The 12712-nt window shown below is 36.4% G+C and overlaps 1 protein-coding gene across 1 annotated transcript in view; it reads right to left on the reverse strand.

The window, feature by feature from the left end:
* Window positions 1-7810: 7810 nt before the first annotated feature.
* LOC124360636 (malonate--CoA ligase ACSF3, mitochondrial) overlaps window positions 7811-12712 on the reverse strand; it is a 41035-nt gene continuing 36133 nt past the window's right edge. Inside the window, exon 10 of the mRNA XM_046814420.1 lies at window positions 7811-9215. Within this exon, the coding sequence (XP_046670376.1) occupies window positions 9021-9215 (195 nt within the window). The 3' untranslated portion in view covers window positions 7811-9020. The remainder of the gene's footprint in view (window positions 9216-12712) is intronic.

Consider the following 12712-nt stretch of genomic DNA (forward strand, 5'->3'; position numbering starts at 1 on the left):
CATTATTGTCTTGCAGAATGTATATTCATAGGATATGTTTCTTTTAGAAATTCAATCATATACGAGTACTTAAATCCTTTCACTACCAATTTCTGATATTCCAGGCATTGCTATCTGCTTTATACTCTATTTTAAAATTCTGTGATAAGGTATAAAATAACAATCTGACTCTTTAATAAATTAGATATAAACATAAGGTAGGGTAACCCACAAACAGATTTCAATGTTCATACTTCAGAAGTTCATTGCTTTCTTTTTAATAGAATACTTAATTTTGATATGGATATTTTTCTATAGAAAAGTTCAGGAGTTTATGGGCACACAACGTTAATCAACTGGCGACTTATAGAAACTAATGGTGTTCTAAAATTTAGGAGTTTATGGGCACACAATGGGAATCAACTGGTGACTTATAGAAACTAACGGTGTTCTAAAATTTAAAGTCAAATTAATATACCAGTTTATTTATTGTATCCCAGTTTACTTAAAGCAATATTATTTTTTCATGGCAAACAGATTTATTTTTTTATAGAGTTGCTTACATCCAGTGTTGCCAACTGTAGTGTCTCTTAAGAAATAATTTACAACTTTTATATTTGGCCAACACAAGAAACGATGGATATATGTTTTACATAATAATAACAATTTCGGATTAAAATACAATTTAAATACTTTTTGGTTTATGTGTAATGGTTTATTTTTTTATTCATTAAAAGCCACTTATAAAATGACTATTCAACTGTATTATGTAGGCCAAACACATAGTATAACACAGCGATGTCGTGGGTTAGTATAACACAGCGATGTCGTGGGTTAGTATAACACAGCGATGTCGTGGGTTAGTATAACACAGCGATGTCGTGGGTTAGTATAACACAGCGATGTCGTGGGTTAGTATAACACAGCGATGTCGTGGGTTAGTATAACACAGCGATGTCGTGGGTTAGTATAACACAGCGATGTCGTGGGTTAGTATAACACAGCGATGTCGTGGGTTAGTATAACACAGCGAAGTCGTGGGTTAGTAATTTCTGTTGTACATAACTGTTTATTTTTCATAACTTACTTATTATAAACAGACAATTTAAATCTGTTAGAGAACTTGAAAGTTTACTGTTTTATTTTTACACACCACTTTTATATACCTACTGCTGGATAGCTCATGAATTACAGCAAATATAAACAATTATAAATATAAAAAAGAATGATAATTCTGATGTTTTTAAATGCTCTAATAAAAATACATACCTTAGAGATTAAAACAAAACTTTCTAAAAGTATATTTTACTGTATGCATGATGATATTTTTTAAGGTTTAAGCATTTTTTTAATATAAAAATAATTTAGTATATCCTCTAAGCTTTTTAATTTTTTATGGAAATGTTTTTTACTTTCTTCCAACTAAATATTTACTGCTGACTATTAAAAAACGAAGTAAATATTATTTTTCCTTATATTATTAACTGTGGTTTTATAATTTTGTAATCATAGAGTCATAAGAAATCTAACCTAACCACCCTTAAGGGAGAGTTACAAATTCCGACTGCAACTTCAAAACAATTTGTATCATTAATCTGATAACAAAAATTCAGTAAACATTTGCCATTTCTCATAATACTACGTTAATATTAATTTCCTGACAGATAAACATAAATAATACTTAATAGTCTGGTCAATTTAGCCCAAAAATAGGGGTAACCTTGCATTAATTCCCAGAAAGCTGAAAATTTGCATAGATGTTAGGGACACCATTGTTATGAAATTGTGAAAAGTCCCCGTCGATCCCATGTCTGCAAAATTTTTTATTCAAGGTCAAATTTCACAAAAATAGGTTTTTCGAATTTTTCAGCGGAACGGTTACTTTTATGAAAAAAATATGTCAAACAAAAATTGTAGATCATGCAATTATCAACAAAAATGCTCCTTATGCTTTTTTTCATAACACTAACCATTTTTGAGAAAAAAACAATTACAAACTTTCTTACGCTGTATTGTCCATAATAAGCACAACTAAGCTGTCTATAATATCATTGGGCTTGTAATATAAGTAAAACTATAAGTCTGCGTGACTAATACATTCATATTAACCGATTATTCCGAGAATGTGATATTAAGAAAAGGGAGTCCCTAATTGGAACCATGTGCCCTTTCAACAACATCTGCCTGTCATTCCATTGTTCGAGTAGCCGTTCCGTCCTGCTTTTCTGAGGTCGCACCTAAATCACAATTAGTCTTGAAAATTCCTTTGTTTTGAAAACACGAAAATATTTCAAACATTCTCTGCTAAAGTTTGTGCTGTATTAACTTTTTGTTGAAAATATATCGCAATAGTATTTTATTTGTACTAAACTTTTATCTTCAAGTGCATGTGTTATTGTTGATCGCGGCATGAAGACGTTATTTAACGCGAGTAGAGTATTCAAGGGGGAATCAATTTACTGATTACTTGAAGAATGTAAATTCAGTGACAAATCATGAGCAATGTCGCAAAAATAGAATCGACAGAGTACAATTATTGCAGTAGCATAACGGCAACATGAAGAGGAATCAGCTAGTACCTCTCAAAAAGTCCTCCTCATACTAGAGCACATGTGAGTCATATTTTTCTTTTAAAAATCGTTGTTTATTTTGCGGCGACAAGTTGAGTGAGGAATACAAAAAGAAACAAGCACAGAAATCTCGTCGTAAAATTTGTAACGTTAGAACTCTTTCATTTAAATGAAAGAAAAAAAAATGAATGAATGAATGAAAATCAGTTATGAAAGCAGCTCAGTCTCGTTCTGATGACACCGCAAAAACTATTGTTGTTCGCATCGAGTTTGTACACGATTTAGTTGCTGCTGAAGCTAAGTACCATAATGATTGCTTTGTACCATTTTTAAAGCCGACATTTTTATCGTGTATATTACTAGGTTCAGGTATGGCTTGGTAATCAACTAGACCCAGAACAATGGGGTTGGAAGCATGTTAATAATGCATTGGAACCAACCCACACGCTTCTTCCACCTGCACCAGAAAACTTCCTTAATTCTGTTATTTACAACTGCAAAAAGGGATGTAACTTAAGATGCGGCTGCAAAAAAGAAGGCTTATTTTGGTCATTGGCGTGCACCACTTGTCAAGGCCAATCGTGTTCAAATGTGGAATATCCAACAGAAGTAGGTTTTTACATCAACGACGAAACAACTGATGTATCGCTGTTAGTGCAATTTACGTCAACTCAAGAAAATGAGGAAGAAGAAGAAAATAGAGAGAGAGAAGAAGATGGAGGGGAAGAAGAGGAAATAATTAATGATGATGATGATGAATAAAATATGTTTACAATCAATTATAACGGGACTTGTCACTCGAGCTTTGCCTGATCGACAACGACCACACTGACAAGAGTGCAACGACTGAAAAGAAGAAGAATAACCAAACTTTCATTACATTTTACTGAAATAGACTGGGGAATAGGCCTACCGAGGAAACCACATTTAAAAAAATCGCGCTAGGTACACTACCTCATAGGTGGCTTGAAAACATGTTCATATTATAGACAATACGGCGTAAGAAAGTTTTGTAATTGTTTTTTCTCAAAAATGGTTAGGTAGTGTTAAGAAAAAAAGCATAAGGAGCAATTTTGTAGATAATTGCATGATCTACAATTTTTGTGAAATTTGACCTTGAATAAAAAATTTTGCAGACATGGGATCGATGGGGACTTTTCACAATTTCATAACAATGGTGTCCCTAACATCTATGCAAATTTTTAGCTTTCTGGGAATTTTTGCAAGGGTCAATGTCTAAATTGACCGGACTATAATTAGAGCAACTCATACATACATACTTTTTTGACTTGCAATGTGATCTAAACAATATGACCATTTTGAGTCATATTCAAGTATTTTATTGTCGTATTATTTACATGAACAATGACTAAGTCATAATGCAGCCCTTTTTTTAGCAGAGGGGATGTTAAAATGCATTAATGCATGAACACTTGGCCTTACCTTAACCAAGCAAACAAGTGTGGGGCTCTCGAACAGGTGTTTTCCTTGCAGGTCTACCCACTAAAATAAATCCTCATCCTCTTCTTAGACTAGCTTCGAAATGGTGTTCCCAATACTTTGGGCTAGTCCTTTTTTTAAGCCTTATTCAAGCTCTCATCTGGTTTCTACTTTTTACTAGTTTAGTTGTTCATGATCTTCAGTCACCTTTTTTGCCCTTACGATTTTCTCCACGTATTTGTTGATGGAGTCCAATGATAAAGTCTGTGGTTTAAGATCTTCCTCCTGCAGCTGCGTCATCAGCTCCCTCCTTTTTTTCCGTCCATCATCTGTACCTAAAGAAGGTATGTTCCGCATCATCCCAAGATGAATCTCCAAAAACCTATATAATTTTTGTTTTTTTTTTTTTCAAAAAACCTAACTTCCGTTTCCCCATCCTGTGAGGTACAATCCCAAATAACTGTGGCCCGACTAGAACTAAGTGGGGAAGAAGCCCACTTCGCTATGATGTTACCAATCAACTTTTTCGTCCATATTCTGCGGGTCCCCAGCATTCCAGTGAAATTGCCATCTCTGCATGCCCACAACTTTTGCAACCCGCTTTGATTCCTCAAATCCGAGCCCTTTATTGCTGTCATAATTACATTATTGCGCCTTTAAATCAATGGGCATTAGATTTGCAATAACCTGAGTCGCTGGCTCAGACTGTCAGGTAGGAGCTAGCGACCCTCAAAGTGGCTTTTCTCTGAACAGAAGCCATTTTTTTTAATACTTTCCTTCCCGTATAGTGTCGGCCAAAACCTCACATCCATAGAGTAGGATGGAGTCAGTAATCAAAATCAAGAGTCACCTTCGCCCTGCATAAGTCTGCTCAACGCTACTGTTGTTACCTTAGCTTTTTCTGAGAAGTACCGGATATGCTCCCAAAAAGAGAGCTTGGTATCCAGGTACACACCAAGGTACTTCACTGCAGGCTGTGTACGTATTTCAACTCTTCCAACTTGGAGGATGGCTGTAGAAATTCTTTTCCCCGTGAGCAGAACCAATTGTCTTTTCAGTCGCTAGTATTAATCCATGTTCTCAGAGCCATGAGCTCACGCGTCGCATTCCATGTTCAGCACCAACTGTGAATCTTCTGTGCTACGAATAACAATGACTGCAGCGATGTCATCTTCATATCCCACCAGGAAAGCCTCCGGAAGCGTCTGAATTCCAATCGTAGGAAACGTTCCACTAGTTGGGGACCAAGATGGAACCCCGAGCAGCACCACTTGTGACCTCCCTCCTGTGTTCGCCATCTGATGTCTTAAATATCATCTGTCAGGTAATTTTGCACCATCCTGAGAAGATACTTCGGCATTCTGAAATGTTTCTCCAGTGCTTCCAGCATGTCTATCCATTTTGTTGAATTAAAAGCATTCTTGATGTCCAGAGTCTAACAATACTGGAGTAGTGGTTCCTCTGCTGTGCCACCTGAAATGTACTTACCACTTCTTTGATGGCACAAATGGTTGACTTCCCCTGCCTAAAGCTTTATTGCTGTGCAGAGAGGTCGCCAGCCTCCTGAATCGCGTTTGTCAGACATGGCCAGAGAAGTTTCTCCAACAGCTTCCCTGCAACACCGAGCATACAGAGAGGCCACTGATGGGGAGCTTGGATTCTCCTTGCCTTTGCTGACCAAGACTAGACGCTGTCTTTTCCAGTTTTTTGGAAAATGCTCTCCTTTAAGCAACGGGTGTAAATTCTCAGGAGCATTTACGGCCACACACCTCCACAGCCACCTTCAGCACTTCACCGGATATGCCATCTGGCCCTGGAACATTCTTGTTCCGAAGTGATCTTGCATCTTTCTTTACTTCTTCTTCAATAAACAGTGTCATGACCTGAACCGGCGCCGCACGTACCTCCAAATATAAGTTGGAAAGAGAGTGTCAACGATGTGCTCCATTCTTTTAGTATCCATCATGGGGGGCTGGGCGACAGAGATCCAAGCTTTCGCATTACGATCCTGTATCCCAGACTCCAGGGCTCTATGTTGGCATATCTTAGCTTTTCCCACTTGAGATGCTTGCTCTTATTAATTGCAAACTTAAGTTCTCATCTCGCACACCTGTATTCTAAGTAAGCTTTATCTGCAACATTACCTGCTCTCCTTTTCACCCTTGTCAGGACCCTACGACGATGGGCTCATCATCTCCACAGATCTGCGTTCTTGGGTATGGAGGAGTTGCTGGCCCTCCGTAATAAGGCCATAGTTGCTTCCACCAGATCTTCGGCTGTGTCTGCACCATCCAGTACATCATTCTTACCTGTCTCAAGTACCTTCGAAAGCACTTCTTCATTCATTGTTTCAGCCAAACTGCAAGCTGAAAGTCACTTACATCGAGCGTGGCTGCTGCTTGGATGGGTGCCCGCTGAGCGATCCTGTCCTTGCAAGCAGTCCGCCTGTCCGGCCATTGGTGGTTGAAGTCACCTTTTAGCCGTTGGTCCCCAGGTTAAGTGTTAGAGAGGGCTTCTTAGCCCTAACTTGGTAAAATAAGACTACTTTACCCTCCAGCCTACAATATTACGTGCAAATGCCTCCTTTGCAAAAGTAACATCCGGTATTGTCTGCGTATACCCCAACTTGTGAAAAGTAGGTAAAGTCCCCTCGTTGATCACAGCAAGACCTGTTCTAGCAACCACCTTAAGAATGTATCTTTCTCTGGCATCTGTACAGGTCAAACCCAACTCCAAAGCTTGACATTGAAGTCACCGGCAACCACGACATTACCATTCGTTCTTAGGGAGTAAATCTTTGTCTCCAAATTGTCAATCTTTGTCCAGAAGTTTAGGATACTTTTGTTGGGAGTGAAGTAGCAGCTCACCAAAGTGAAGTCCACAGACCTCACCCAGACAAATCCCCTTCCAGTGCCATGCCCTTTAACAAGAAACTTACCTCTTGTATCTGGAGTCCAAATGGCTGCCGTTCCATGGTCATCCTAAAACCACCCTAACCCTAAATAATTCTTACTTGTACACTTCTCACTGATGATCAGAAGGTTTATGTATTTCTTCAACCTTGCTTGATTTAAAACAGAATCAGCTACTCGACTTCTGTGAAAATTCCCCTGTAGAACACACATAATCGAAAAAGAGTACCAGGATTTTTAACAGCTGTTAGATAAAAACTATATAAGATAACTAAATGATTGAAACGCCAATTTAAAGTTGAAATAACTAAGTTTTTTGTTTTGTAGCATGGGAAGAAACGTTGACCGTGGCATGCGCAGAACAGTTATTGTGACTGACACGCATGGTGCCAGTCGCAAGTACAATGTTTCCGGCTCAACAGCGGGCACAGTGTGTTCTGTGGTACGCAGAATTGAAATCGATTCAGATTCGAGTTACGTATCGAGATCAAAATTTACCAGATAATAAAGCAATTTATAGCTGGTTTAACCAGCTTTGTGTCACAGAAAGTGTTTTGAAAGGACATTCAACTGGCCGGCTAAAACAAGTAATGACAAAATCTATATTGTGATGATTAACAACACCACTTATGTGAAATTGTAGTAAACGTTGTACTTGCAACTGGTACCAGGCGAGTCAGTCACAATAGCGGACTGCCACCGTACAGTTGTTCTGCACAAACCAAGGTCAACGTTTCCTCCCGTGCTAGTGGAAAAAAAAATTAGTTACTCAATTTGACATTTAAATTGTTTGGTTATTTTTCAATAGTTTTTAAGTAACAGCCTTTAAAAATCCCAACATTCTTTTTCGGAAACCCTGTATAGTAAAATACAATAGGTAACAATCTGGGATGGTAAATACAACTTTGGTTATATATTAAAACAATCATGTATTAAAACACGTATATTTTGGTTTTACAAAAAAAAACTATTCCAATAAACTCTCAGTCAGTCTTACTTTTCATCCAGGTAAGTACATATAACTTAACTACAGGAAGAAATATCTTAACTACATAGATTCATCAATAATACCAAAACCATCTGTCTATTAAAATTTTTTTTTTTTAGTTTTTAAAGAATAACAATCATTTGGTGTTGGTAACTTAAGATTATTATCAGTAATGTTTGAGGAACTAGGTTACTGTGTGCCTTATGCTGAGCTGTATTCTAATAAAATAGTGTTATAATCATAAAAAAGCTTAGCACACTGCCAAAAACACTCAGTGCTATTCATCCTCACAAGTTTAAGTAGTTGTAAAACCAAAATTGTTTAAGATATTGTTTCAGATAAAGTCAATTTGAAATCACTTCAAGATGTAAACAAAAATATTGTGTGACACTTTTCTTCTAATTCCATTTTTTCATATAAATCAAGCAAACTTGATTTTCAGTTATTTTTTCAATATTTGACCTTAATATTTTAAATAATTAATACAGATTAAGTCATGCTCATTTTATTATTATAAATCCTAAAATACAATAAACACCAAACCAAAGGCCTAATGCCAAAATCTGTTTGATTTAAGTTTGTAAAATAATAAAATTACAAATTTTTTCATGTTTTTTTAACATTGCCAAATATTGACTTTATTCTTTTATTATTCACTCACAACACATCAAGAGTTGTGGTGGCGTCCTAATACATAACAATATTTATATTAAAGTCACAATTGTTTTAGTTGTCTTCATGACGTAGATACTCTTGCAGAGATTAGAAATGTTACATGTAATACAATATTATAACATTAATTAAATGGAGCAGAAGACCATGAGATAGATGCAGCTTAAAAGTATGAGGAATCACGTCAAGTCAGATTTGTGGTAAGAATACCTGACAAGTGACGATGGTAAGGCAAAAGATACGCCGCCTGAATCCTGTGACTGAATCCTGAAGGCAGAGCTGGTAATAAATAAATAATATTACCAGATTTATTAGGATTATAGAAACGTGAAAAATCATCCAAATAGCCAAAATAATGATAATTCTTTCTAGTTTTCAAAACATTTCTGAGGATGAACTGGGATTTAACTTCCAGACCCCCTAGGCAGTCTTAGAATCCTCATTTCGTTTTGGTTACACCTATGATGTTGTTCTCTGGAACAACTGGGTTACAATATCTTTCTTGTTGACTTTGCCAAGAGCATTACGGGGAATCTTGTCAACTACTCGCAAGACACTCGGCATCATATAGACTGGTAGTTTCTCCTTGACGAAATGTTGAACCTGTCTCAGTTCCAGGGAAGCTTTTTCTTTGATTTGAACAACTGCTGCTATCTGAAACACATATGAAACATGAAAATACAGTTTTTAAGAAGATTAACAAAAAGTACTTGCTGCCATTTTCATTTACGTTTGGAATAATCAACTTGCTAAGTCACAACCATAATAACAAAGAAAAAAAAAACTAGTTTTCGTTAGCATTTTTCTTCCTGAATTCAATTGTGCATGAATAAAATCGATACATTACTGCAGTATTTTATAAGAAGTGATTATGTGAGGAAATATTCGACTGACAAAATTATGTAGGTTGACATTACAGAAACGGCAAAAGACGACCAAATTTTGTTGATTAACACTATGAGGGTTAAAGTAACTTCTTTAACAAGAAGACAAAATACAGTATATTTTGATAATTTCACAAGGAATTACAGGACCTATCTAACGTATGGAATGTAAAAAGTTTTTAATTAAACTCGAATCAAAACAGATTAAGATAAAAATATTAAATTATTACAGTATGTATTTGAGATAATATAGCTCTAGGGAATGACATATTTTTATACATTTATTACATAAGGGAATTATACTTGTTGTAATAAAATGGAGTTTAAGAAAATCACATGCTTTTAATTTTTTTTTAGAAATTAAATTTTTTATACATGTCACTACCGTAGGTAATCTTTTATGTACATACTGTAAATACTAAATATTTCATATCCTTATTCTCAAACATTTTTCTTTGGGGCTTATTTTATAAGATGTCCCAAAATTCTGCTCTACATTCCTTCTACACTTCATAGAATTAAAAAAATTTATATTTTTCAGAATTGTTATTTCAAAGGACTATAGCCAAAGTTTTATTTAAGAAAAAGAAGAAATTTCAATCAAAAACTGATTAAACCACCTTAACAAGTTCACTATTGAACACAAAAGTAATGATATGTAATGACACTTGTATTATCAAACACTGAGCCCCTAAGTGTTAACATTACACAGGGTGGCCCTTAAAATCCCTTATCAAATTCCCAATTATTGTAAAACATTGTAAATAATTAATAACTTTCCTTTCTGTGATTAGGAAAATACATGTATCCAATCTGAAAAAAAAATGAGAACAAACAATTACCAACAGAGTGCTACCGTGGGGGCAGTCTGCAGTCAAGTATTGCAGATCAGAGGGCTGCAGTGTACGAACTTACGGTACGAGAAAACGATTTGGCCAGTACACAAGGTCAGTTTGGTACAACCAACAAATAAACCAAATACTCTCATCTGAAGTCTACTCTTAACTTTGTTGGAAAAAACAAGCCTAATAAGAATGCCACACTACTTCAAAAGAATTCGCAGATTCAGGGAAATGAACATATTTTTAAAACTACAAATCATATCCTCTACCTTCTCCTTTTGAATCATAGAAATGGTAGCTTAAAAAATAAGCTTCCGTAATATTATCCATTGATGTAAAAATATAAGGATATATATTTATAAAGAATCTATTTATGTATAACTACACAAAGAACAGCATATAGATAAAATAAAAATGAGCAAATATCCGTCTACCGCCGAGCAGCTAACATCTGGACATCGATCCAGCAAAAACGCTGGTGTTGACAAGTACAGACAAAAAATATGAATTTCAATTAAAATATTATTTATACATCACTGTCTTTCATGTTATTGTATTACTATATGTTTCTAAATAGTTTTTATACATAAAAGAAACATGTTTTAGCAATCAGTAATTTGTATAAAGCTGATCAGTTGTACACGAATAGATGTAGCAGACTCATGATGATGCGCCAAAATAAATATAGAAAATATTAATTATAATAAAAATATTATTTGTTAGATTAGAGTCATCTGTTTATTTGGTTATCTATCTATATATTTCATACAGAAAGTAAAAGATGTATTATCAATCAGTAATTTGCGTACTGCCGATCAGCTGTCATCCTCAAATAGACTAACTGGATTTGAGATTCAGCTTTCACATATCACTAAATGCAATATTGGGAAATTGTAATTTCCAAACGTATGTTAAGCACTTTTTTGGTATCGAAATCAAGTGAAGAGCCACAGTATTGAGTATCAGAATTGATCCATCCCTAGTAAAAGATTCAGAGACATAAAAAAATTCATACACAATCCTCCCATGTGTTACTGGAGCCCAAAATGCATGCACAATTCACGTTTTTCCAGTTTATCATCATTGGTGACAGCCCTGGTTACAGTTCCACAAAAGTATCGTGGTTCCAAATATATTTCACTGCCAGCCAATATATAAATAATGCATCAGAAAGTTATCTGCTACAGAAATTACCGAAGTGCAATTAATTCACGATTTGTAGAAAAAGTACACCAGTACAGAACAGAATCGTCCATAGCTGCCCCCAGAATAAAAGGTTCAATCAAAAAGTATCCTACCTTTTGGTGCAACGTAAAACTGAAGTTACCTGAAAAAAGCTGGCCTTAATTTTCTTCAAAATAAGCACCCTGAGAAGCAACACAACAATTCCAGCGACGTTTCCACTTCTGGAAGCAGTCTTGAAAATCACTTTTCGGCATCGCCATGAGATCAGCCGTCGTTTTTTTCATAATTGCTTCTCAACTTTCAAATCTGGTGCCTTTCAATGGTTTTTTGAGGTGGGGGAAGAGCCAAAAATCGCATGGAGCCATATCTGGAGAGTACGGAGGATGAGGAAATTGCGGAGTGCCGTGTTTCGCCAAAAAAGTTTGAATGAGGTGGGAAGAATGAGCTGGCGCATTGTCGTGGTGTAGCCGCCAATTTTGAGATGCCCACAAGTCAGGTCTTTTGCGGCGAATCGCATCTCGGAGACGACGTTGGACACTTAAATAGTACTGTGCATTCACAGTTTGACCCTCAGGGGCATATTCATGGTGCACAACTCCACGGTGGTCGAAAAAAACAGTAAGCATCACTTTGACATTGCTTCGAACTTGCCTTGCTTTTTTTGGCCGAGGATCCTGGGGAGACTGCCATTGTGATGACTGAAATTTGGTCTCAGGGTCATATCCATAGACCCAACTTTCGTCTCCAGTTATTATCGATGTCAAAAAGTCCGCATCATCCTCACAACATTGCAGCATGTCCTCGGCAACATCCAATCGCCGTTGCTTCTGCTCACGGCTTCTGCCGTCCGCATTTAGCTATGGGCAGCTAAATTTGTGCCGGGTAGCAATTTTGGCACAAATTTTGCGGCTACCCGGCGCAATCCCAAGTCATCCGTTAAAATTGCTTCAGCTGATCCGAAACTGACATCTAACTCAGTACTTACTTCCTCCACAGTCATTCGACGATTTTCACAGATCAAAACTTTTGCTTTCTCGATGATTTCCGGAGTTCGACTTGTTTTTGGTCGGCCCGAACGCGCGTCACTTTCTGCCGAGGTTCGACCACTTTTGAAACGGTTATACCACTCTTTAATCTGCGTAACACTATTGCCTCATTTTCGAATGCTAGCTGAATTTTCCAAATGGTCTCACTTTGTTTTTCTCCGAGTTTCACGCAAAATTTAATGCAATAACGTTGT

This window comes from Homalodisca vitripennis, chromosome 1 (assembly GCF_021130785.1).
Source record: "Homalodisca vitripennis isolate AUS2020 chromosome 1, UT_GWSS_2.1, whole genome shotgun sequence".
Lineage (NCBI taxonomy): Eukaryota > Metazoa > Arthropoda > Insecta > Hemiptera > Cicadellidae > Homalodisca > Homalodisca vitripennis.